The following is a 26,899-nucleotide window of genomic DNA, read 5'->3' on the forward strand; positions in this document are numbered from 1 at the left end:
GTACTGTGTATGCATGTATCAGAGATGGTCACCTGGTGTTAGGTGCAGGGCCTCTCTGCTCTGTCTGAGCTTGTTCAACAAGTAGATTGTCCATCCATCTGAAATTAAATATACAAAAAAAATCATAATCAGTATTTCCCTCGTGCTGTGACGATATAACTAATTGATTAATCTAACTATGCATATATCTATGTATGTATGTATGTATGTATGTATGTATGTATGTATGTATGTATGTATGTATGTATGTATGTATGTATGTATGTATGTATCTATGTATGTATCTATCTATCTATCTATCTATCTATCTATCTATCTATCTATCGATCTATCTATCTATCTATCTATCTATCTATCTATCTATCTATCTATCTATCTATCTATCTATCTATCTATCTATCTATCTATCTATGAAACACTTACAGGTTATCAGTTTATAAACCCATCATTACATCAAAAACCCTATCAGTCACAACATGAATATTAACTGTCTCTGGGTTGTAGTAGCACTACTCACTCATTTTAAAGAAGAACAATTTACACTCACAAGCTACGTCTGATTATTTTTTTTTTAATTATTATTATTTGTAGTTTATTTGGCAGGGACAATGCAGTGCACATTGTTACAAACATGACATGGCAGAGCCATGACACAACTTGCAGATGTGAATACATGGAAGGTTTATAGCTAGATAGCTCATTTGCAACCTCAGTTCCTGATCAGGCTACCTACTCTAATAAAACATATAAATCATCTAAAAGTACAATTGTACAATACAGTATACAAGACAATAATAAGCCATCTTGAAACATGCTCCCTATAATATAAAAGCCTTGTACATTAAGAAAAAAACAAGATGATGAGGGTGACCTATATATGCTGTGTGTGCATGTATGTGTGTTAACTATTGTGTGTTATGATTACACATTTTATTTATAGATTACCACCGTGTCCACAAGCAGACGCGTTTTGGCTCTTAAGCCATCATCAGTGCATGGTACACTACTCACTCATTGTCATCTCTGAAGATGGAGAGGCCAGGAGGAGGAGGAGGAATGGGCACGAGCATCTGAGGAGCAGCATGAGCCAGGAATGGCGGCCTGAGGTGGGCTGGCCCACCAGCACCGGCAACGTCGCTTTGGGAAAGGAAAGGCCATGGCGGGAAGACTAGGGGTTGCAAGTGCATGGGAGCAGGGGCAGGGGTAAATGTAGGGGCAGGGACAGGTGCAGGGGTAGGGGCAGGGACAGGGGCAGGGATCAATGGTGGTGCCAATGCCAGTCCCAGAGCAGAGGTCCTCCTGAAGGGGTTGGGTGGCAGTGCATAGCTGGGGTTGGCAGCATATCCGGTGTGGTCTAGAAAAGGGCTGATTCAAACACAGGAGATTAGAAAGGCAAGGGGGGGATGAGAGAGAGGGGGGGGGGGGTGCTAGCTATAAGCAATGGAAACAGTTTATTGCTATGGACAGAGGCACGAGAAGCAAATAAAATCAGCTGTATGTTTTGTAGTATATACAGTGCCCTCCATAATTATTGGCACCCCTGGTTGAGATGTGTTAAAAGCCTTAAAATAAATTCAGTGTTTATTGCAGAAGAATACTGTCACACTGAAAATTGTAGGAAAATGTAGCCTTCAACTCAAATGAATTGTAGGAAGAAAAAAAAAATCCCTGACTAAAAAATAATTATTTTTCATTAAATCACCTGTTCCACAATTATTGGCACCCTTAAGAATTCCCAGGAAATAAATATAATTGAAGCATTTCTGTCATTTCTACAGTAGTTTACAAAGTTTACCAGAGTATGTAAGAACATTTAATTAGTAATTCATCACTTCCTGTTTCCCTGGGGTATAAATATGACGTGACACCGAGGCCATTTCTCTTATCCACTCTTAAACATGGGAAAGACAAAGGAACACAGCATACAAGTGAGGCAGATGTGCGTCGACCTTCACAGGTCAGGCAGAGGCTACAAGAAGATTGCCACTCAACTGCAGCTGCCCATATCTACTGTGAGAGGAATAATTAAGAAGTTCAAAACAACTGGAACAGTGGTAAACAAGCCTGGACGAGGACCCAAGTTTATTTTGCCACCACGCACAGTGAGGAGGATGGTAAGAGAAATCAAAATATCTCCAAAGCTCACTGTTACAGAATTACAACAAATGGTAGCATCCTGGGGTCACAAAGTCTCCAAATCAACCATCAGGCGCTGTCTACACGCCAACAAGCTGTTTGGGAGGCATGCACGGAGAAAACCTTTCCTCACCCACAATCATAAACGCAAACGTCTGGAGTTCGCCAAGCGGTATTGGGGCTTCAACTGGGACCGTGTGCTTTGGTCAGATGAGACCAAGATTGAGCTTTTTGGCAACAAACACTCTAAGTGGGTCTGGCGTGCCACGAAAGATGCGCATGCTGAAAAGCACCTCATACCCACTGTGAAGTATGGGGGTGGGTCAGTGATGCTGTGGGGCTGTTTCGCTTCCAAAGGCCCTGGGAAGCTTGTTAGGGTGCATGGCATCACGAATGCTTTGAAATACCAGGACATTTTAAATCAAAATCTGTTGCCCTCTGCCCGAAAGCTGAAGATGGGTCGTCACTGGGTCTTTCAGCAAGACAATGACCCTAAACCTATGGCCACATCTACACAGAAATGGTTAACCAGACACAAAATCAAGCTCCTCCCATGGCCATCTCAGTCCCCAGACCTCAACCCCATTGAGAACCTGTGGGGTGAGCTGAAGAGGAGAGTACAGAGGAGAGGACCCAGGTCTCTGGATGATTTAGAGAGATTCTGCAAAGAGGAATGGCTGAAGATCCCTCTTTCTGTCTTTTCCCATCTTGTGAAACATTATAGGAGAAGATTAGGTGCTGTTTTGTTGGCAAAAGGGGGTTGTACAAAATATTAACAACAGAGGTGCTAATAATTGTGACACACATTATTTGATGTCAAATAATTATTTCTTTATGTGGGATTTTTTCCCCACTGAATAAATGCACTTGTATTGAAGGTTGGATTTTTCTCTTTTTTTCCATTAAGGTCCCATATTATTTAGAGAAAAATAATAATAATTGGAAGCTAAAAAACACATCTCAACCAGGGGTGCCAATAATAATGGAGGGCACTGTATCAGGGATTCCCAAACTTTGCCATGACAAGGCCCCCATATACCAATGCGTTCCAGCCAAGGGCCTCCGCACCCCCTTTTGCAATCATAGTCTAGGTCTGTGAGGCCGTGCCCACTGGGATATATAAAATAATAGAAGTGACTTTATGTTCAGAGATAGAGGGAACATTGTAATAGGAATGTAATGAGAATATTGTTTAGGTTATTTTTTGTTTATTGTGGTGTACACTAGTAATTCAATTTATCACCTCCGCCAAGGAGGTTATAGTTTTGGTTGCATTGTTTTTTTTGTCTGCCTGTCTGTTTGTTGGTCAGCAGGATAACTCAAAAACTTGTAAACGGATTTGGTTGAAACTTTGGAATGCTGGAAATGGCGAAAGGAACAAGTGATTACATTTTGGTGGTGATCCAGATCACGAACCGGAACCAGGACTTTTTAAAAGATTCTTCACCATTGCTAGCCTACAAATCTAGATGCCCTGGTAACCACAAATTGAATTGCAGGACAGGGTGAATTCTGACATTCCAGTTTCTAGCTCCACAAAAAGAAGGCAGAAAGACAGGGCGTAACATATCAAACAGCTTCCTTGGCGGAGGTCTGCACTCTCTGAGTGCATCTCTATGATTATTTATTTGTTTTGCTATACTTCTCCTGACTCCTGCAAACCTCCCATGGCCCCCCTAGCACCCCCTCGCCATCCCCCAGGAGTCCTCACCCCCCACTTTGATAAACACTGGTACAGTGTTATATACTGAATGTTTACTTCTCATGATGAAATAATGAAGTTACTAAGCCTTACTTCTGTATGGCAGCAGGAGTTGGAAGATCAAATGGACGCATGACTGGTGTCACATTACGTCTGTGAAGAAAACGTCTAACCTGGGTAAAAAACAACAAGAGTTTGAGAATACATCTTTGTCTGTCTATGTTCCCCTCCCTGTGTGTGTTTCAGGGATGGAAATAAGCACCCATCCACCTGCCAATTACGGGTGAATTTGGCCTTTGGCAGGTGAAATATGTCAACCCACCCTTCACCTTGACGGGGGAAATTTTTCTGCAGGTGCCTGGGTTAATGCTGAATTATACGCAGCATCCAACATCAAACATCATGATCTTACTTGGCATTACAGTGTTTGGAACAGCTGAATATGAACCGGTAAAAAAAGTGACTGGTAAACATTTTGAGTGACTGGTAGATTTTAGAATCTACCTGACACAGTGACTGGTGGGGAAAATGTTAAGTTCCGTGTGTGTGTGTGTTTGTGTGTGTGTGTGTGTGTGTGTGTGTGTGTGTGTGTGTGTGTGTGTGTGTGTGTGTGTGTGTGTGTGTGTGTGCCTGCCTGCCTGCCTGCCTGCGTGCGTGCGCGTGCGTGCGCGTGCGTGCGTGTGTGCATGTGTTTGTGTGTGTGTGTGTGTGTGTGTGTGTGTGCGTGCAATACTTTGTACGCCTGTACTGTAGTGTGTGTGTGTGTGTTTGTGTGTGAGACTTACCCTGAAAGGGCGTGTTTGGTCAGGTGCTGCTGTAAGGTCATCATTTACTGGAGTTCTACAGAGCGGGCAGTGCTTCCTCAAGCTAACAGCCTGAGATATACACCTGTTGCAGAACCTACACACACACACACACACACACACACACACACACACACACACACACACACACACACACACACACACACACACACACACACACACACACACACACACACACACACACGCGCGCACACACACAAAGGACAAATATGAAACTGAAAGTTGCCTCAAGGGACTTTTTCCACGGTATTCCCCATTTCACTTTATGTCCACACAATAACGACACAGACCTTTGTATCTGCTTTTTTTAAAAACACATAGGCTATTTGATACACTTAATTCTGTGAAAACCAGGCTATAGTTGGTTCCTTTTAATACAAGGGTTTCTCGTCTATAATCGGTCTGTAAAATATACAACTACTGAAAATAGGTCTTTGAATACATAAACAAAGTCCACTGCAAAGTTTGTTTTGCATGTTTTGCACAGGCATTTTTTGACACCTGTGGTTTGCACTGCAAAACAAATCCTGATGCCTTTTCCCTCTAACACGGATGACCTGAGTGTGAAATTATTACCATCACCTGATTCAGAACTCTGTTTAACTTAGGAGAAGAGTGCCTTGGATGTCTTTTAAAACTTAAACATGTCAGACTGTTGGCAGCCTATACAGTATAGCCTACTGTACATTTGATGCTGCTTTCAACAACTGCATTTTAAACAATTGCCTTTGTATTAGGAAAAAAAACATAAAACAACTCACTCATGATTACATGCGCTGAGGCGTGTTGGATTTTGCAGTTGTTCAAAACACACAGGGCACTGCGTTTCATCTGCATCCATCGTCGTCTTACTTCCTTTCTTCTCTCTTTCCCCCAAACACACATATGGTGTCTCTCTGTACTGGCCTTCCTTGAAATGTCTTTTCATTTCCCCTAAAAGAGGCTATTCTCCGCCCATCAGGCAGTCTATGCTGGTGAAAGGGTAGTCTACAGTGGTGTCAGGGACTTTTTCAGACCTGTATGGTTTCGCCTCTTTCCATTTCAGAGAGAGAGAGAGAGAGAGAGAGAGAGAGAGAGAGAGAGAGAGAGAGAGAGAGAGAGAGAACAGAAAGTGAAAGCAAAATACTGGATTTCTCTACATGCCTTGCTGGATTTTGCTATTACTGAATTCACCATTTATAGGATGTGAGGATGATAAGGCCTTTTTTTTTTTTTTCAAATAATGGCTGTTATTATGATGATATGCAGGCCTTTTATGCATAGGCCATAGGCTCCAGAAGCCCATGTTGTTTGATGTCTATCAACTGTTGATTGTCTGTGCAGAAAATGATCACATGACACCCGTGGTGGGTGTCGGGAGGAGAAGCGATCAGCAGGCTAGTGGAGGTTTCAACATGGCCGCTTTGGGCTGTCACTAAGGGAGTTGTTTTCAACTCAAGAGCCGTTCCCTGGCCAGAGAAAATAACGGAGCCATTCGGTACTTGGTACTTGTTCAGAAAGCAAGACCAACAGCGCAATGGCTCAGTGTGTTCAATCGGTTCAGGAGTTCATCCAGGACTCCTTCGTCCCTATGGTTGCTGTCTTGTGCAGCGAAGATGCAGAGAAAGTCACCCGCAAAAACAATCTGAATTTTCCGGAGCTCCTGCGGCCTTTCTGTCGTCTCACCTCTGAAGGTATGAACCGTCACTTACTACGGGGTTTACAGTTATGTGGGACTCGTTGGTTGGATTCAGACGTCTCTTTGCCAAGGTTTCTTAAACAGTGCAGCTATGCTAGTGAAATAGCTGACGTTAGCGACTAGGCTAACGCCAGTTATCATAACGCCAGTGAGGTAGCTAGCTGGTAAACTAGCCATAAACCTACTGTCACATTCAGTCAAGTGACAGGAAGAGACCACTGCTGGCGAGCGAGCTACCATTAGCTTAGCTTATGTGTGAGTCATGGAATATCAACACGGTCCTCTCTGTTTCTCAGACGTGACACCCGATCGCATGGAGAGCAACTTGAGACGCCAACCTTTGTCTTTAGCACAGCACAGCCGCTGTGCTCGCATTTCGTTCCAAACACGAGTAGGATTACGATTTTTGTAAACGAGGGCCAGGGCAGAGCTTAGTGCTAGCAAACTTGGGCCGGGCGCCTTAGCTAGACAGCTAGCTGATTAGGCTAATTGGCTGCACCTTCGGGCGAGGAAGTGGGATTATTCCAAAGACGGGGGCGAAAACACTAACAGAGAAGCAAACTGTCAGGTGGCTGTGGACTCAGCTTTCAAGGAACGTGAAATGTAGGGTAGTTTTAGCAGACATTGGTAGCCTGCTGCTAACCCAACATAACATCTGACCGGGGTGATGTGGCAGACACATCCGCAAGAATGTGTCAAACTTTGTGGCTCGCGCGACATTCTCAAACCCCACCAGACCGGTCATCTCTGCAAAGGACAATCTTGCATGTTGACAGATTCAGATGCACGCCCCGTTTAATGGGCGCAATTTTGACCCCCCCCCCTCAAAGTACAATAATGTATTCAAATGCTGCGCGAACCTTCCACAAACAGGATGTCAATCCATATGACCCGCCATCATGCAATTAACCTTTTGCAGGCGGCGTGGCTCGACTCACTGGATCTCTCCATTTCCCTCTGATATCACTATAACCAATCTACCTAGCATGTTTTATGTGCTGAATAATTTGCCACGATGAACGAAATGGGTATTCACTAGTACGTACAAGCTGAGGGATGAGTAGCCTACCATAGTCAGTAGGCCTGCTAATACAGAACCACTGACTTGCTCAGTATCCTCCCGATGTGTAGGCTTTTATCCCAACATCACGGGAAAATTACTGTCACAAGAATCCCATGGTGTCAAATCCTGACTGCTGCATTGTGCTGCTCATTGGTTTCATGGTTTAAGTATAAAGTGTGTGGCTGTGGGTTTTATCTCACTATCCATGTCAACATTGAGCAATGTGACTGTTATGACATCATTATAACAGTTTTATTGGCTCATGTATGTGATGGCTACATTTTTGTCCAGGTGTAGCCTGTTGTTTATAAAACACATACTCTGGCTCTGAATTACTAGGAATGTAAGTGAAAAGATGGCTAGTTGATTGAGACGAAGCCCTACATTAAAGGAACAGACCACCCTTTTTTGATTTTCACATATTTGCAGTATTTCCCAGCATTGTTCATGAATGTGCATATCATTTTCTTCTCTGTGTTTTCAGTACTTAGATTTATTGGATCAGAATTATTAGCATAGCTTAGCATAATCACTGAAAGTAACTGGTATCTTTAGCATCAAGCCACAAGTGATCACTGGACCGAATTAAATTGTTGTTTTACACTCTGGTGAATGTTACATTCATTTTAAAGTGGTTTAGAAGTACATTTGATGGTGTTTTATTTTGTACCATAGACTTGCATTACTATGCCTAATTTGGGTATACTGTCAAACGGGGCAATGCAAACACATAGACGAAAATTATATGCACGTTCATGAATAATGCTTGGAGATACTGCAATTATGTGAAAATCAAAAAAGGGTGGTCTGTTCCTTTAACCCTTTATAGCGCACACACACATCTCAGCCCCCAAGTGAAAAAAAAGGTTTGACAGGCTCTAGGCCACTGCTGATAGTTCAAATGTCATGATGTCATGTGTATCTGTGTGAAAGCCTGATTTCTCCTGATTCATTTGATATAACCCACTTGGTTGTGCATCCTTGTAGAGAGGCATAGCAGGGACATTTGTGATATGTGTGCATGCAAGTATTCGGAAGTGATCAAACATAGTCACTTGTCCTGTAAAGGGTTAACCAGCTGCTCTCCTGATGTGGTGGTGGTATGAAAGTGAATCCAAGACTACTACCTGTGTGTCAATCACTTCTGTTGATTCACATGATCCCAAATGGTGCCTGCCGTGCCAAGTGCTTTGAGGTGTTCAGGAGATGTGGGCAATGGGCTTGGCACCCTCCTGAAGCATCCTTTAATATGCCCTAATGGACTGTTGGCAGAGGCAGTCATGTGATGATATAAAACATGATGCACTCATCATCTAAAGCCATTTCCAAAGCTTTATGATCAGAAGATTATGAACTTGCCATAATATTTTGGAGGACACTCTACTCTACTCCGCACTCCAGTGAGAGTGCTAAGCTTAATGCCCATTTCAGGTCATGCTCGACAGAGGAAATGACTCACCGGAAGAAGAATAACTTGCATCTATTTCAACCTTACATTAACCCGCCCAACCGTGCAAGTAGTGCGGTAGGCACATCAGCAGGTTGGGGACCATAGGCTTACCTCTGCATCTGATCACCTGTGTCTTCCTAAGAGATAACTTACAGGATGCGTTCCTTCAAAAAAGGTTGAGAATCACTGTTGGACAGTTTGTCAAATCATGCACAACAGTGTGCATGCAAGAGGCATAGGATACCTAAATTAACTTCTTTGGTCACCACTACTGACCTATCCTAAATACTATCTCCAGAGACGATTCTGCTTTAATCTCGTTTTCAACATGTGTGTCACTGGTCACATGTGTTTTCATAATAAAATGTAAGATGATCCCTGATGTTAGGAGGCTGGACCGCGATAGCCAGAAATACTCGACCACATTAGGGTATTGTGTTATTTAAAAAAAAAACAAAAAAAAAAAAACCATTGAGCAGGTTCAACAAGCTTCTCCCTCAGTGGTATCAGAATATACAACACAATTTAACATCATGTTTTGTGACACAGAAGCCCTCAGGGGAAGTGTTTGTATGGACACTGGGTAGACTGTCTATGGGGGTGCTGTGTGTGCGTACGTGCGTGTGTGTCCTACCCTCCACCATCACTAGAATCGCTCCGCCATCACTAGAATTGACCAGATCCGCACTGTCAGCCCTTTGGTCATGGATCCATATAGTCACATGTGTTTATGGTGTATGTGTGTGTGTGCTTCTGCGCATACATGTGTGTGATGACATGTTTTACTGTATGTTGATTGGTTGCTCTGTTGTGTATGCATTGACTTAGTTTGAATGACGAGGTGTGAATAGAGGTACTGTCGGTCAATGAGTAACCAGGTCTGCATTCCTTGGCTGAGGGCTAGGTGTTGGGAGGGGCGACATTCTTACTACTTCTGGGTCAAAGACGAGACATGATTTTTTTTGTTCCGCACTCATTTAACTATCAAAAAAGTAAATGAATGATTTTTTAATGTTAGGCTGATTAACAGCATAGTCTGGTTTCTGATTTCAGTAACATTTAAAGGTTATTTTTCACACACCGCGCTCTTCCATCTTGTTGGTGCGTCTCTGTGCAGCTCTGTGCAGCCGAAACGTCTGTCATGTCAGTCCCTGCAATGCTAAAGTGCGATCCATTTCCTTACTACTAGTAACATTTATAGAAAAATATTTGTCAATGTGAAATAATGTCATAAAGTGCACGAATGTCATTCAGTGTAATGGTCCGAACTTAAAAATCACCAATACATCCTTCAATAAATATGCAAAATGACGAACAAAATTATTTTTTCACTCTGGGCATAATTCTGGAAGTGTTCTTGTTATTGTATTAAAAGCACGTTTCATTACTATTTTGCTTTGATACTCAAATCATCTGGGGACTTTTGTCCGGATTTTCAATTCCTTAGATGTCATTCAGTGTAATAAGATCAACATGGTGCTTTTAAATCATAATAATAAGTGATGGTCACACAACAATATGTGACCTCATCATAAGGACCCCTGGGGACCCCTTAAGTGATGATGCAAAGGGAGATTCTTGTTCTTCGATAGTTGAAAATTCCATATTTCTATCTTGTGGTAACAGCGTCCACAAAAACAGAAAAAATACATTTATACTCATCCATATATATCCATTCATATTCGTCCATTTTGTAAATATTTTGTAAATAGTCATAGTAAAAAATTTGGGTCAAAGTCATTGTTTTATGTACTTGGCTAACTGTGTGGTTGTAAAAAGGTAAAAATAAGGTGAAAAGTATTTGGTCGTCCTTCAGTGTAAGAGATGTCATTCTGTGACCTGCAGTGTAAGGGCCATTTCATTCAGTGTAATCAGTTCATAATTGTACACTCGCCTCCAAAAGAGTTGTCGCCTATCCATCTGTTTGGAATAACAGCTAATAACCTGACTTTCAATTAATCACTTGGCTTCAGAAGTCACTCATATGAAAGCTACAACCCTCCCGAATGAAAATGTATGTACAAAAATAAATTTCATGCACCAAAGAACGATTGACCCTTTATTGAACACAGACAGGGCAGATTTTCACAAGCCAAAAGTTTTGTCGCCTATCGAACATAATGTGAAAATGAGCAGATAAGTCACTTCAAAACACTTCAAATACGCAGATCGGGTGTCATACTTAATCACTGAATCACTCTCACCTCTCCAGAAAATCGACTTTGGCTTAGGTGTATGTTTAGGGTCATTGTAATCATGGAAAGCAACACAATGAAAATCAATGGAGTTCAATGAGAGATGGTGACATATTCGCTATTCGTAGAGCAATAAGCTTACATGTTTAACTTCATGATTTAATCAATGATAAAAGCCCTCAAACACCTGCAGCATGCATGCAGCTCCTCATAAGAGCTGTATCTGTACCATGTTTCACTTTATGCACCATTTCCCTTTTTTCATATGTACCCAAAAAAGTTGAAAAGCGTTGTCAGGTAACAGTTTTATTTTTTTGAGTCTTGAAAACCCTGTTTCGTCTTTGACCCTCTTTCATACTAGCCGCCTATTTCAGTTGCCGGCCAAGTTCTCAGTTGTTGTGTTTATGTCCTTGTGTAGTAGGAACTTTGAGGCAGTGCTTTTAGTAGAGAGAAGAGTAGAGTATCATTTATTGAAATGTATTACACACATCATTGCACACATGTGAATCCTATAGCACACAGTTGTACATTTAGCCAAACGGCAGATCACACACACACACACACACACACACACACACACACACACACACACACACACACACACACACACACACACAGCAGTATATCAGTGGTTCATCACATGTGCCATAGCTGGGTAGCACAGAGCAGCCAATACGTAGTGTAGCCTTTATGCTGAATGCATAAGCATGAGGAAGGAAGAAAGGAAGGAAGATCCACTGGCCTCAGATCTGCGTCATCATGAGTGGTGCTGTGATCTTCTGTAGCACAAGTTTAGTTTAGTTTATTTAGTTTAGTTCAACAGGGACCATGCACAATACACATTGATTACAGAAGTAAAAAGATGGCTTGTGCCAGATTATAGCTATATAGCTAATTTCCATCTGCAGTCCCTGATACTGCTGGTCAGGGATTCTCAAACTGTGGGCACTGAAGGTATTGCAGGCCGGCTTTGAACTCATTTTCTAAAAATCAAAATAATGTTTCTGAGTGTTTCTGTTGACTATTTATTTGACTTGCATTGTTTATTGGGTCAGAGGTGGGCCGCAAGTTTGAAAATGTTGGAAACCCTGCTCTAGGTACTACGCCTGGACTGGTAATCTGGCATGCAGAGCATTTCCTGGTGGTCCTCAGGGGCTGATGCTGTTTTGTCTATTTTATATTTTTAATATTAAAGGGGCACGTTGGCCGGCTTATGATGAGGTGAAGGGGGGGTGTGTTAAAAAATGGGTTGTGAAGCACTGATCTAAAATGAGAAAAGGGTGAGAAAATGTCGGTGGGTGCGGTGCGCAAATCTCCCATCCTCCCTTGTGCCTGTGGCCCCGTGATGAGGTTGCAAGACGTCTTTGACAGTAGACGTTTAATTCAATCTCCCGTGAATGCGCAATTCCAAGGTAATTTTTTTCATTTGCAATCGGGATGTTGAACGGGGAAAAGTCCTCCAAACGTTGTTGGGTCTAGGCTGACGGCAAGGAAACAGCCTCGGTGAAGCACAAGGGCACAAGCATTGGTCAAAGACACTGGAGTTATGATAATGGGATGGAGCCACTGTCTTACGTCCTTGTGTTTGTTGCCGTAGGGCACCTGCGAGACCCTAACAACCAGCTGGTGGCGGTGCGCAGCCTGCGTATCTGCGTGACGGGCGTGAACACGCGGCCCACCCTGAGCGGAACGGTGCGCAGCGCCCTGGGCAACGCCGTCGCCTCATGCCAACCCGCTGACACAACCAGCGCAAACCTCATCACCGCCGGAGACTATGACCTCAACATCAGCGGTGAGTGGGGGGGAAGGGATGAGGTGTGTGTGTGTGTGTGTGTTAAAATATAAAATGGTCGAAAGGCCGGAAATGGTTAAAAAAAGGTTTGGATTGAAATGTGTCTGCAGAATTCATTCCATTTTTTTTTTCAGATGCCAACAAAACCGGAGTTAAACTGATCATACAAGAGTTTTCCTATTGTGTGGACACTTGCCTTTGGGATCTATTCCCTTTTTAATGGCTGACATTCTCACTACACTTGTGGCTACAGACTAAAACACACACACTGGGTGCAAGTCCAACTACTTCCTCCAGCCCTTCCGTGTGGCTTTCAGCCTGGTGATGTGACGCGACTCTACGTCAGTAATGATCGAAGCTTTTATTCAATGTCTTCCAAAAGTACAAATCAAAGGTCATTCTCTCATTTGTAAGCGGGATGTTGAATGACAAAAAAGAATAAACGAATGTTGTTGCTCTGCCTAAGCTGACTGCGGGGAAACCTAATTGTTTGTAAGCGGCGCCACACCAAGGCTGAAGGTTAGAAGCCACAAGAAAGAGGAGGTTGGAGTAGCAGTTTGTAGTTTACAGTATATTTAAGTAGATTGATTTGCACACACTGAGTCCATTTCAATATGTAATCCCTCATCCTCTCCTTGTGCTTGTGACATCGTTGACAATAGAAGTTGTATTCAGTATTTTTCCAAAACACAATTCAAAGGCCATTTTCTCATTTGCACTCGGGATGTTGAATGGGGGAAAGTTCCCCAAAAGTTGTTGTGTCTAGGCTCCACGGAGGCAGGACCTCAGCGAAGCATGAGGCTACAAGCACAAGGCAAGGACAGGAGTTAAGATAATTATATGGACACAATGACTATTTCTCAATGCCCAGTGTTCTAGCCTTGCTGGGACGTGAAACGCCCAGTGATTGGATACTCCACGGAGTTCAACAAAGAGTATCCAATCACTGGGCGTTTCACGTCCTAGAAAGGCTAGAACACTGGGCATTGAGAATAGGGCCAATTTGTACACTCACATATAGGGTCATTCATTGCACACAGCTGAAGAGGTACTGTGCCATTCTGTTGTTGGACTGCAGAGGGCAGTAGACTCCCAAAAAAAGGCAGGAGGATGAGTGTATGTCTTGTGTGTGTTTGTCTGGGTCTTGTGTCATTTTTTTTATGTCTGACACGCATTCCTTTTTTCATGTCCTTCTCTGTTTTCGTGTGGCTTGGATGATGGGTAAGAGTTTTGTTGTCTTTTTTTCCCCCTACTCACTACATGCTTCCTCACACCTACTTAGAGACGCACACTCACACCTGTGGTGCAGTGTGTTGGGTGTTTTGTGTGTGTGTGTGTGTGAGAGAACATTCAATAACCTGTGTATGTGTGTGTGTGTGTGGACTGACTGCCTTCTCGGTCCACTTGCCAGTCACCCTTGGGCCATGCTACATGAGATCCATTTACCAAATTTGGTGGTTGATGAATCTCCTGAGTCTGTTGATGAATCTTTATCTCTCTCTCTCTCTCTCTCTCTCTCTCTCTCTCTCTCTCTCTCTGTTTGAGTCTTCTGATGTAGCACCTGTGTGTGTGACAACACACAACTCCTCAGGATGTGTGTGCGTGTGTGCCTGTGCGGGTGTATTGGGATGGTGTTGTTGATGTTGATGATGATTTTGATGATGACGTGGACACTATATACACAGCATGGCAGTGCGGTGTCCTAACCCAGTGCCTGGCTGCTCTCTCCTCTCAGATCGCTCGTTAAAAGCGAGCGTGCCCTGGTACTCCAGCTGGAAGGAGACCCTCACCCAGCTCAGCTCCAGCTCACACTACACAGGTACAGGTACTCACGGGCACCGGACAGGGCCACAGAGAGACAGGGAGTGAGAGGGAGAGAGAGAGTCTGTGAGTGTGTGTGTGTGTGTGTTTCTCTCTGTGTGTGTTTCTCTCTGTGTGTGTTTCTCTGTGTGTGTGTTTCTCTGTGTGTGTGTTTCTCTGTGTGTGTGTGTGTGTGTGTGTGTGTGTGTGTGTGTGTGTGTGTGTGTGTGTGTGTGTGTGTGTGTGTGTGTGTGTTTGTGAGCATATGGCGGCGAGAGAAAGAGGATGTCTAAGTAAGTCTGTGTGTGTGATTGTGTGTGTTTGTGTGTGTGTGTGTGTGTGTTTTACAGCAAGAATGTGTGTGTGTGTGTGTGTGTGTGAGTGTGTGTGTGTGTGTGTGTGTGTGTGTGTGTGTGTGTGTGTGTGTGTGTGTGTGTGTGTGTGTGTGTGTGTGTGTGTGTGTGTGTGTGTGTGTGTGTGTGTGTGTGTGTGTGTGTTGAAGGATCAAGACAGGGTGAATATGTGTTTTGTCATGCTGTGAGTCTCTCTGCCCCGAGGTTGCCCTCTTATAGAGTTCTTCGTAGTGCTCAACTTCACCCCGTCTCCTCCTCTCGTCCCTCCGTCTCTCTAGCAGTCTTCTCCCCCGAGCTCTCTTCCCAGCGCAGCAATCTCCTCCTTCTATCTCTCTGTAGCAAAGCAATCTTCTCCTTCTTTTCTTCTATCTTTTCTTCAATGTCCTCTCCTTTCTCCCTCTCTTTTTCCATAGTCCAGCAGTGTTTACCTTCTATTGTTCTATCTTTTCGTCAACCTTCTCTTCTTTCTTCTAGCAGTCCGTAGTGCAGCAATCTCTCTCTCCTCCCTCTCTTTTTCGGTATCCCAGCAGTGTTCTCCCTCCATCTCTCCGTAGCCCACCAGTGTGGATGTCTCTGCTCTCCCGCCTCTGTTGTCCATAGCAATAAACTACAGTATTTTCCTGACTTGTAGTTGGCCTCTCTCTCTTTCTCTCTCTTTTTCTCTCTTTGTTTTCTTTCTTTCTTTCTTTCTTTCTTTCTTTCTTTCTTTCTTTCTTTCTTTCTTTCTTTCTTTCTTTCTTTCTTTCTTTCTTTCTTTCTTTCTTTCTTTCTTTCTTTCTTTCTTTCTTTTTCTATAGCTGAGCAGTCCATATTGTCTTCTCTTCCCCAGCTCTGCCAGCAAGGTGGTGGTAGTGTGGTGGTGGTAGTGTGTGATGTCACTGGTTTGGTGGAGGTTTCCTCGTCCTCTGCAACTCCAGCCGTCTCTGTATTCCAGTGAATGACTCACTTCTAGCAGAGAAATACACATCACATCTCCCAGACCGTTATTACCATTGCACATTTGACTCTGTAACGGAAGCTAAACACAAAGGCCGCAAAGGTTTAATTATAAGTGTCAAGTTAAAAGGTTAATGATAGCTGTAATATGCAACTCACATTCATAAAGTGACTTGAGCTGTAAGCCATGCCACTACTACCTCTGAGAAGAAACATTGGTCTTGTTAATGCACTGGGGCCTATACTAAGAAGCGGGTTCAGGAGTAAACCAGGTTAAGTTAAGAGGTAAGGCATCTAATAGAAGAGCCTGGCGTTCACTGGAGTCCTCATTTTCCACGGATGCCAGGCTCTTCTATTAGATGATTTACCTCTTAACTTAACCTGGTTTACCCCTGATCCAACTTCTTCATATAGGCCCCTGGGGCTGTGAGTCATTTCATCGTTTTGCTTTTTCTCTTCCTATGTTTTTGTTCCTTACTCCGAAAATGTCTCGCTCTAGCTGTACTTCCTCCGAGCGCTCGCTCCTTCCTGTAACTGGCCAGAAAGCCCCAGTCGTCGTCCGCAATGTTCCTTTTTCCCCCTGCATAGGCTTGCTCACTTTTTGTATATAATGTCTGTGTTTTTTCCCCCCCAATATTTCATTCTATTGCCATTGTCTCAATGTTGAGTAGTAGATGTGCATGCATAATGTTGATTGTGGTTTCAAATAATTATGTTAATTGTCATGATTTTATATATAGCGACTGTGATAATTGTACTTTACTCTGGTAATTGTTTTTAAATGGGCAAACAGCGGCAGACTTTAATCATTGAAATGGACACCTAAATCTCAGATTGACACTCTCCAACTGACTGATGCAGAGCAGCATATGTTTTGTGCCGGTCAAATTAATCACACTAGTCTTTGTCTGACATCCTCTGCTTTCTTTTTACAAGTTCCTCACTTCTACCGTGAATCTTCTCCATTGGTTGACTGGTTGAATGGTTTCGAACCTGTGATGGTGATGGGGGAAGTTGAAATCTATTTTCAGATTTTTAAAACCTGTTTTTTATCATCTTGCCTGTGTGTGTTTTGTTCTCAGCTACGACCCCATGGTTTGAAGCGTACAGAGAGATCTTCCTTCAGAACATGCCTGCCACCGAGCATGAGTTTCTCAACCATTATCTGGCCTGTATCCTTCATTGGTTTTCATTGTATTTTGCAAGGGAGTGGACACATGCAAGCAGATTTTGTGAAACAAAGCGAAGTGAAATTTGCAAGCGAAGAGGAGCGAAGTGAAGCGAAAACATAGAGCCACAAGTTTTTATCCTATTTAAATGCAATGTGGCCAGAGGCTACCAATCAAATTCGCAGCATAAAAGTTTCATTTTTCTTTCGCTGTTACAATCTGTTGACCGTTTAGCCATCAGAATGGAGCATGGAATTTTGCCTCCTTTCACTTTGCTCATTTCACTTCCACGTTTCCCTGCCGTCGCAGTTATTTTGAGGCCTTCCTCAAGGGCACTTCAGAAGTGGTGGAGACGTGCTGACACTATCGCCTAATGATTCTCACAGTTCTGGGTGCTGAATCCCACATAAACCATAAATTCATGAGGTGAGCGCAGGACAGAACATTACACGCTGGAGAAGGGCTTTGTCCGAAACGTTCTTCGGCAAATAATCTAACAAATAATCTGAAGAGTGCTGTCCTTCGCTTCCTTCATTCATCAAGGGCACTTCAGCCATGTGTAAAGAAGGGCTTTGAACCCGCAAACCTCTGCTCCTAAGACCAACTATGGTTCTATGATTTGCCTCACATGTACACACTCAAAAATAGTAACATGCAGACATACAGATTGTATGGACGCCAGATTTGCGGAACACAGCAACTGATGTACCATAAACCGCTGGCTTCCTGTTACATGCTATAGATATAGTCCTCAGTCCTTTGTGGTCAACACTGAAAGGGAACAGAGAGTGGCTTTGTATGAACTCCCTTATGGAATTATATACAGTACATTGACAATGAATGTGATGCCTGTCTGAGTAATTGAGGCATGTACACAAGTAAGTGTACATTTGTGGTGCACTTTTAAGTGATTTGCCATTTAAAATGTGAAACTTGCTATGCCTGCCATTTAAATACAGACATACAGACAGACAGACACACACACACAATTTCACGTTTTGCCCCAGTATTTATTATGCAGCTATTCACTGTGACCAAAGAAGGGCACATGAGTGTGAAATACACACAGCAACAAACGCCAACACACACACACAGGCATGCCAACACACCCCAGCACCCCAACACGCACCCACGCACACGAAAACTCACCTTCACCCACACCCACACCCCTAGCACTCCAACACACACCCACCTGGTATTGTGACCAAATAATGGCACCTGAGGAAGGCACGCACACACACTCACGTGCACACCACCAACACACACACACTCCGGCACCCAAGTACGTTCCTTCACTCCAGCGCCCCCCAGGCATGCTGGTGGTGTCGTCCAGTGAGACGGTGCCCCTGGAGCAGTTCCTGAAGCTCTCGCAGGAGCAGCACAAGATCCAGCACAGCGGGGAGTTCGCCAACCCGCGCTGGTTCATCCCCAACACGCTCAAGTACTACGTGCTGCTGCACGACATCAGCGACGGGGATGAACAGAGGTACGGCACTGGACTGGACTAGACTGTACTTCAGCACAAAAGAAACACTAAGAATTTTACTCTCATTACATGTAATAAAAGAAATCTTGAATATTGAATCTTGAATGGCTACAAGTTCAAAGGTTATAGGCATGGGCACAGTGTGTCCCAAAAATGTATACACACTAAATAATTGGAAAGTAGTTTTTTTTTATTGATGTAATTTTCAAAGTGTAATAGAACTGCTCTAGCCTTTGTGTTTTTGGGTCATTTTTTCCATTTACCCTGACCTTTTGTCCCTTCTCCACTTCTATCCTCATCATGTCTTCCTTTTATCTCTTTCAATGGGTGGCTGATCTTTATCTCTCTTTATCTCTCTTTATCTCTCTTTATCTCTCTTTATCTCTCTTTATCTCTCTCTCTCTCTCTCTCTCTCTCTCTCTCTCTCTCTCTCTCTCTCTCTCTCTCTCTCTCTCTCTCTCTCTCTCTCTCTCTCTCTCTCTGCATCAGGGCGGAGAGTGTGTATGAGGACATGAAGCAGAGGTATGGCTCTCAGGCTTGCTACCTGCTGAAGATCAACTCCAGGCAGGGGGGAGCGGTGGGCTCCGAGGAGCAGATCCCAGACCCATGGAGCCAGTACCTGCAGAAGATGCACAGCCAGGTGAAAACACACACACACACACACACACACACACACACACACACACACACACACACACACACACACACACACACACACACACACACACACACACACACATACACACAGTAAGTGCTGCCGATTCACAAAGGTGTTCTCACAGCCTCCGTCACGTGCACCGTGCACACCCATAGATAGCACATAGATAGCAAATACCTGAGATGCCTCACACACCTCATATACAGACAACACAAGTAGGCAGCAACCAGTACACAGTGGTTGCCACAGTTACAGCTATTGCTATTAAAGAAATATTTAAATCTTAACTTGACTCGAATCTTAATCGTGTGTGTGTGTGTGTGTGTGTGTGTGTGTGTGTGTGTGTTTAGGAGTCATATGATGACACTGCGTCTACCAACAGTGTGGAGAATGACCTCAACAACTCCAGCGGGGACATGCCCCCCAAAGGTGACCTTTGAACTCTTGGTTAAAAAGTCTTGAAGGGCACATGCATATGTGGTCAAAAGGGTTCCTGGTTTAGCTTTCAGAGCTTTGGCCACTGCTCACCAGATAACCTAGGAGAAAAGATGCATAATTTCTAAAAATCTTAATTGAAAAACACTAATAAGCTAACTAGCAAACTAATTAGCAGAATTGGCGAACTAAACACAATATTCTTTTGCACAATGACAAAAGAACTCCCGTAGAAGTTTGCAGGGAATTTAGAAAATCGTTGCAGCCCTGCCCTACGTGAGTGTTGGTAATGGAATATAATTAAATATAATGTTGGTAATGGAATATATTGCACGTAGCACAGCCTACCTTTTGGCAGAAAAATGACAAAAATTGTTTCAACTCTATTTCATGAAGTTTGCAATTGTTTGACAGCAATATTGATATTGCGATATAAATTTGATATTTTACACAGCCCTAGAAAGCAGCATTGAATTGCAGTGTCAGAAGTTGTCATAGATTATGAAAGATGCCTTTTGCACTCCAGTGCCCAGCCGTTTTCTTGAGTTCTTAAAGGCAGTGTTTCTCAACCTTTTTTTAGGCGAGGCACCCTTTCAATTCATGAAAAATGACAAGGCACCCTAAACCAACAAGCCGTAACATGGCATCTCATCCGATACCAGACAAGCTTAGAAAAGTAGCACATTTGGAGACGTCACACGACCTTCGTTCGAAGTTGCAGCTGACTGGGGCGACCTATATTAGTTTATTGTGTGTAAATGGCATATGAAAGATTCCACTGACTAACATTAATGCATCAATTTAGACAAATATGTATTTTACATAATTTATTTTATCAGCCACGTTTCCGCGGCACCCCTGAGGGGGGCCTGCGGCATCCCAGGGTGCCCCGGCACACCTGTTGAGAAACACTGCTTTAAGGTACGCTGAACATTTATGGCCTGTGTCCTGCTCCCCATCCCCCAGAGCCCTCGTCCAACAGCCTGGACGGCCATCCTCTCCAGCTGGACCAGTCTACAGAGCCCCCCCTCCCTCCGCAGGGGGGTGAGGTGCTGGACGGGGTGGAGGCGCGGGCCTCCAAGGCCGCAGGAGGAGGAGGAGGAGGTGCATCCTCCCCACCCGCCGGGACACACGGTGCCTGGCTCACCCTCACGGACCACGACCGCATCCGGCAGTTCATCCAGGAGTTCACCTTCAGGGGCCTGCTGCCTCACATCGAGAAGAACATACGCCAGCTCAACGACCAGGTGAGGGGCCCAGCGGGAACACGCAGTCGCACGCACGCACGCACGCACGCACGCACACACGCACGCACGCACACACGCACACACACACACACACACACACACACACACACACACACACACACACACACACACACACACACACACACACACACACACACACACAGGACCTCATGATCCCACATGACCTCTCCCTCTGCACACCTTCATCCATGGCTGAAGTACCCTTCAGCAAGGAGCCTAACCCCACATTGCTCCAGGGACACTCGTGCCTTGTCCAAATTTTTCAAGCAAGGAAACGCACAGGACTGATGCAGCCATTGTAGACAGCATAGTATGCTCCACACATCTACAGAAGTATGTAGGTCATCTTGGCTTGCTTTCCACTCCTCTTGGACTAGTACACAACCATTTTCTGCCATCATCATGTCATTTAGCCATTTGTTTTCTCTGTCCTGAAAGCACTGTTGATGGTATTTTTTTGACTCAGACTGTCAGACTGGGGCTAGGCGCTGCACACCCCATAATCTTGATCAATCCAATGTTCTTAGAGCTAAAAGCTAAGTGCTATGAGCAAAAAAAAAAGTGTTGCATACGGATTTAAGAGTGTTGATGGAAGCTGGCTACTGAATGAGTGATATTTTATTATTGTGCTTTTGATGATTATTTTCATGTAATGACTTAAGCCTTCTTGGGTTTTCTTTCAGTAACATTTTTGAATAGATTACGTTACTAATGGCCATATATTTGGCCTGGGAATGGACAGGTACTCTTTCTTGACAATCCACTGTGTTTTGGCTGTGATGTTTTGGTCAGTGTGGTTATGGATTGGTGAGCCATGGGCTAGTGTTAACCCATTTAAACCCTCGGCCTATAAATACCTAAATATCTCCGCCTCCAAAGCACATGAAAACATGAAATAAGCTGCATCTATAAGCTAGGACCCTCATCTTGCATTAGAATGTGTTCATTCAGCTCTAAAATACCCACATTTTAATAAAAAAAAACCCTCAAACCTCAAGAGCCTAAATGCAGCATCTATGTTGCTTCAGGCGCCTAGGTCAATGCAGCGTCGTATACGCAACATCAGGCTTAAATGGGTTAATCAATGGACGCAAAATTCTGTGTTGACCACTCTTTTGCAATGGAACGCGTTTAGATGGCTACAGCTAAGAGGTGGGGTACTTATCTGGCATTGGCGGACATTTGCTTAAGCTTATTTTATTTTTTAATACTATAAGGGGGCATTGGCAGGTTTATGATTAGGTCAAGTGGGCGTTGGGAGCCTTTTGACGAGGGCAATCTAGAGCAGCTGACCTTGTTCTGTCAGTCGGTCATAGTCGTTTATCGTCCAGACGTGCTGTCCGGCATGTGAAGAACTGTGTGTTTACTTGAATGTGTGCATGATGTTGTGGGACAGGCAGAAAAGCAAAAGTGAGACAGAAAGTAAGTGCATAAGAGAAACGTACAGTTATATAGAGGAAACGAGGGCGAAAGAGAGCTAGAGAAGGAGTTCAGAGTGAAGCAGAACGAGATGGAGAGAGAGTAGGAGGGGAACTGCGTGGGAGAGAGGGAGGAGGTGGTGAATGCAAAGGACAAAAGGAGAGGGAGCGAAAGAAGTAGAGAACGAGACGAGGAGAGAGCGTAAAAGTGTTAAAAAGAGAGAGGGAGCGAGCGAGAGAGAGCGAAAGAAAGAGAAAGAGAGAGAGGGGGACAAAAAGAGAAAGGGAAAGGGGGAGAGAGGCGTGAAAGGAGAGCAGAGGCTAATGAGATGGATGTCCTGTTCTCCTGCGTTCTTTTTATGCGTGGTGGTGATTGATGCCATGAATTTACTCTCCATTTCAACAGCTCGCTCCACTCGCCTCCTGCCTCGTGTCCGTCTCCACGGCGCTCAGCCACCAATCATTTGTCTGCCTCTCCCTGCCCATTAGTACCACTTTTACAACCCTTCTCTCTGTCGTTTTCTCCCTTTCTCTTGTTCTCTCTTTGGCTCTCTTTCTCTCTCTCTCTTTTGCTGTCTCTGTCTCGCTGTCTCTGTTGTTCTGTCTGAGTGAGTGAAAGAGAGAGAACACGAGAGAGGGGAGAAAGAAAGGCAGAAGGTGAGTGAATGCGAGAGACGGGGAGGGGGGGGGGTAGTGAGAAAGAAAGACATAAAAACTCACTTTCTGTCTCTGTCTCTCTCCCCTTGTTTTCTTTTCCTCAGTTGGTGTCTCGGAAGGGTTTGAGCAGGTCGTTGTTCTCGGCCACCAAGAAGTGGTTTGGTGGAGGCAAGGTGCCAGAGAAGAGCATCGCCGAACTCAAGAACACTGCTGGACTGCTGTGAGTCTCTTTTCTCTCGCTCTCTTTCTCTCTCTCTGTCACACACACACACACACTGCACACACTGCACACACTGCACACAGACACACACAGACACACACAGACACACACAGACACACACAGACACACACAGACACACACAGACACACACAGACACACACAGACACACACAGACACACACAGACACACACAGACACTCACAGACACTCACAGACACCCACAGACACAGACAGAGACTCACAGACACTCACAGACACTCACAGACACTCACAGACACTCACAGACACAGACACAGACACACACACACACACACACACACACACTCTCACGCACACACTCATACTCAGTTGTGTCTGTCTTTCACACATGCAGACGCCCACATCCCACCCACACAGACATGCAAGCAGGTACAGACAAACCGGTACACACATTTAATTATTCTATGTTTGCGAAGCAATACTCATTCAAAAACAATGATGCACATGAATAACAATGACGCATCTCTGTCTTATTAAAATGCTCAGGTGTTACTGTGCCAGACCGCTTACCAGTAATTAAGTATCACAAACGCCAACAGCACATCCATGCAAGTGTTTATTGTGTGGAATAACTGGCCAATAAACTTCAAAATTAATTTATGAGGTTTGATTTTTTTTCTGGATAGTGAATTGCAAGCTACCAGGCTGGTAAACATGCTTGGGGTGTTGTTGCACACTTGAGGTGATGATGAGTACTAACAGGAACCCCTTGTGAGAGAGAAAAAAAACACCACCACCACAACACACATACACACCAACCCACTGGAACCTGGGTTGACTCGCCAACACCTGCCACGCACGCACGCACGCACGCACGCACACACACACACACACACACACGCACGCATCTTGCTGGAAACTGAGCTGACTAATCAACAACCCCCTCTGTTGTTTTGTCTTATCCACTGCTCTAATCTTGTATTTAGTGTCTAATGAAGCATGGGATGGACTTGGTTGGAGGAACGCTTCTGCCCCCCCCCCCTGCTATGTCCTGAATAGATTGCAGCCAGCACATACATTATTATTACAGCTTTTGCAATAATCACGTTTATTAGTTATTAGTAGGTAATTACACCCGTGAGGGTGTCCCAGAACAACCTCACGACCACAAGTGTTATATTGCTTTTATACAATAGTTCCTTTGCTAACACAATTAGTTCATTGAAAGAAATGTTAAATTATTTTAATTACTTTATTTGATTGTTTATTTGCTTGTTTCTCCGCTCCGGAAAAATAGTTCCAGTTATTGTCTTTGGTTGCTGCGCAACGCGCACCACGTTGGTTACGGTTACTTTGTATCGTTGGTCGCGGAGTGATTATTAGATGTGAAGAGTCATTCATAGAGTGTTGGAGGATACCCTCACTCCTAGTGACGTGTAGAACGCCTCTTGTCCAATCACAATTTGTGAAATAATTCGACCGGATCTAACTATTGTATAATATTCTAGCTCCAATGACTCCAATGCGCCACTATGTCCTGGTTACGAGTCTGTTTTCAAAATGCCACGGCAGGGCCCTACCGCTAACGGTAGGCCACTCGTCTGCTCTGTGGCCGACCGAGGATCGTTTCAGGCCAGGGTCCATTGCCGACCCTTCCCCGTCTCTCTATCCACTTGTTTCCTGTCAATGTCTTCACTGTCCTATCAAATGAAGGCAAAAAGCCCAATATATATATATACCGGTACATATATATTACAAAATGCCATGGCTGCTAACAAAATCATGACATTGTAAATGTGCAGGACCAAGGCCCCTCAATCTTGGAAAAAGGACTGCGTCACCATACCACCGACATCTACACTTGTGGATTGGGAGGACGATATGAAAAAATGGCCTCAGACAAATTTGTCCCAGAAACATTTTTGTTTGGTTATTTGTGCAACCACGGACAGATCAACATGTTCCCAAGCTTCTTTATGCCATTGAAGCTAAAACCAACTTCAATAACTTGTGTTTCACACAAAGTTTTACAAAGTTACCGCTTAGCAAGGCTAAGGACCATTTCTTATGAGGGTCATCAGCTAAACTGGAAATGTCACTCCTTTTCCGTTGCCACAGTAGTAACCCCAGGAGTAAGGTGATTATTAGAATCACAGGAAGAGGGCGCAGAAGAGAGAGAGTATTTTTGTCTTTTCGGAAAATCGTTCTGTGCCATTTGCAGTGTGTGAAGTGTTCAATCAAAGACCATGGAGAGACACAGGAGGTGGTCTGCACACTTCACCTCCAGGTCTTTTTTTTGCTGTCAACAAGAAAAGAAATCAGGGAGCTATAACTACTTCACACATCTAAAATCAGAAATGTTCACTTGTTCTCTACACAGAGCACGACTGGGCAGTGTAAGCCATGTTCTATTCTTCTCTATTGTCTCATGTTCTGATTCAAAGCAGGTATTACCAAAGATAGCAGAGATCCATAGGAACAGCACAGGAAGGGACCTGCCTCTTTGCTCTACAAGACAAAAAGTGCCCTTTTTGTACAGGAAGTCCGTGACTTACTCACAAAAAAAACCCCTACTTAGCATCTGCACTTGTGGTTCTGTATATTTCCTGTGCACTTTGTATCTAATTATGCTAATCTAATTATGCTAATTATGTTGGCTGTGATTTATGTCCTTGATTGTAAGTAAAGTCGCTTTGGTTAAAAAAAAGTGTCTGCCAAATGCAATGTAAGGTAACCTCTGACCTCTGTGTGACCCCTGTGACCCTAGCTATCCACCTGAGGCGCCAGAGCTGCAGATCCGCAAGATGGCCGACCTGTGCTTCCTGGTGCAGCACTACGAGCTGGCCTACAGCTGCTACCACACGGCCAAGAAGGACTTCCTGTCAGACCAGGCCATGCTCTACGCAGCCGGGGCTCTGGTGAGGGAGGCAACGCACACACACGCACACACGCACATGCACGCGCACTTGCCACCAAGCGCACACACACGCGCACTTGCCACCAAGCGCACACACAGACACACCTGCCACCAAGTGCGGGTGCACGCACGCACGCACGTACGCACGCACACACTCACACACTCCCCTCTAATCACACTGCCACTAAACAGACACACAGCCTTTCCACTGCAGACAGACGTTTGTAAACACACACACACACACACACACACACACACACACACACACACACACACACACACACACACACACACCAAAGACATCATTCTGTTGAGTGTCCTGCTGTGAGGTGATTGTCTCTTCCATCTTGTTGTTCCCTCCGCGGTGATGAGAGACATGGATCTCTGGCTATCTAGGACGGCTGATCGCACACACACACACACACACACACACACACACGCACACGCACACGCACACGCACACGCACACACACACACACACGCACACGCACACGCACACGCACACAGGCACACAGGCACACAGGCACACACACCCTAGGACACTTGCTTGTCTTATTCAAAGTTGTTCTTTCTTAAAAAATATTCTCTCTCTCTCTCTCTCTCTCTCTCTCTCTCTCTCTCTCTCTCTCTCTCTCTCTCTCTCTCTTCTCTCTCTCTCTCTCTCTCTCTCTCTCTCTCTCTCTCTCTCTCTCTCTCTCCACTCTCTCTCTCTCTCTCTCTTCTCTCTCTCTCTCTCTTCTCTCTCTCTCTTGTCTGCCTCTCTC

General features: G+C 44.3%; 2 protein-coding genes across 3 annotated transcripts in view; one reads left to right on the forward strand and one right to left on the reverse strand.

Annotated features, from left to right (window-relative positions):
* LOC134450923 (E3 ubiquitin-protein ligase RNF138) overlaps positions 1 to 9,767 on the reverse strand; it is a 16,460-nt gene extending 6,693 nt beyond the window's left edge. Inside the window, exons 1-3 of one of the 2 annotated variants that reach the window (XM_063200977.1) lie at positions 7,410 to 9,767; positions 5,424 to 5,678; positions 4,624 to 4,738 (exon numbers count right to left, since the gene is read on the reverse strand). In XM_063200977.1, the coding sequence (XP_063057047.1) occupies positions 4,624 to 4,738; positions 5,424 to 5,590 (282 nt within the window). In that variant the 5' untranslated portion in view covers positions 5,591 to 5,678; positions 7,410 to 9,767. Of the gene's footprint in view, positions 1 to 4,623; positions 4,739 to 5,423; positions 5,695 to 6,890; positions 7,084 to 7,409 lie in introns of those variants that run through there. The other variant, XM_063200976.1, reaches the window with a different exon arrangement.
* trappc8 (trafficking protein particle complex subunit 8) overlaps positions 5,970 to 26,899 on the forward strand; it is a 63,599-nt gene continuing 42,669 nt past the window's right edge. Inside the window, exons 1-10 of the mRNA XM_063200978.1 lie at positions 5,970 to 6,335; positions 12,646 to 12,840; positions 14,576 to 14,659; positions 17,012 to 17,101; positions 18,410 to 18,584; positions 19,074 to 19,224; positions 19,593 to 19,671; positions 20,644 to 20,924; positions 23,125 to 23,240; positions 25,986 to 26,136. Of these exons, the coding sequence (XP_063057048.1) occupies positions 6,179 to 6,335; positions 12,646 to 12,840; positions 14,576 to 14,659; positions 17,012 to 17,101; positions 18,410 to 18,584; positions 19,074 to 19,224; positions 19,593 to 19,671; positions 20,644 to 20,924; positions 23,125 to 23,240; positions 25,986 to 26,136 (1,479 nt within the window). The 5' untranslated portion in view covers positions 5,970 to 6,178. The remainder of the gene's footprint in view (positions 6,336 to 12,645; positions 12,841 to 14,575; positions 14,660 to 17,011; positions 17,102 to 18,409; positions 18,585 to 19,073; positions 19,225 to 19,592; positions 19,672 to 20,643; positions 20,925 to 23,124; positions 23,241 to 25,985; positions 26,137 to 26,899) is intronic.

This window comes from Engraulis encrasicolus, chromosome 6 (genome assembly GCF_034702125.1).
Source record: "Engraulis encrasicolus isolate BLACKSEA-1 chromosome 6, IST_EnEncr_1.0, whole genome shotgun sequence".
In the NCBI taxonomy this organism is placed as follows: Eukaryota; Metazoa; Chordata; class Actinopteri; order Clupeiformes; family Engraulidae; genus Engraulis; species Engraulis encrasicolus.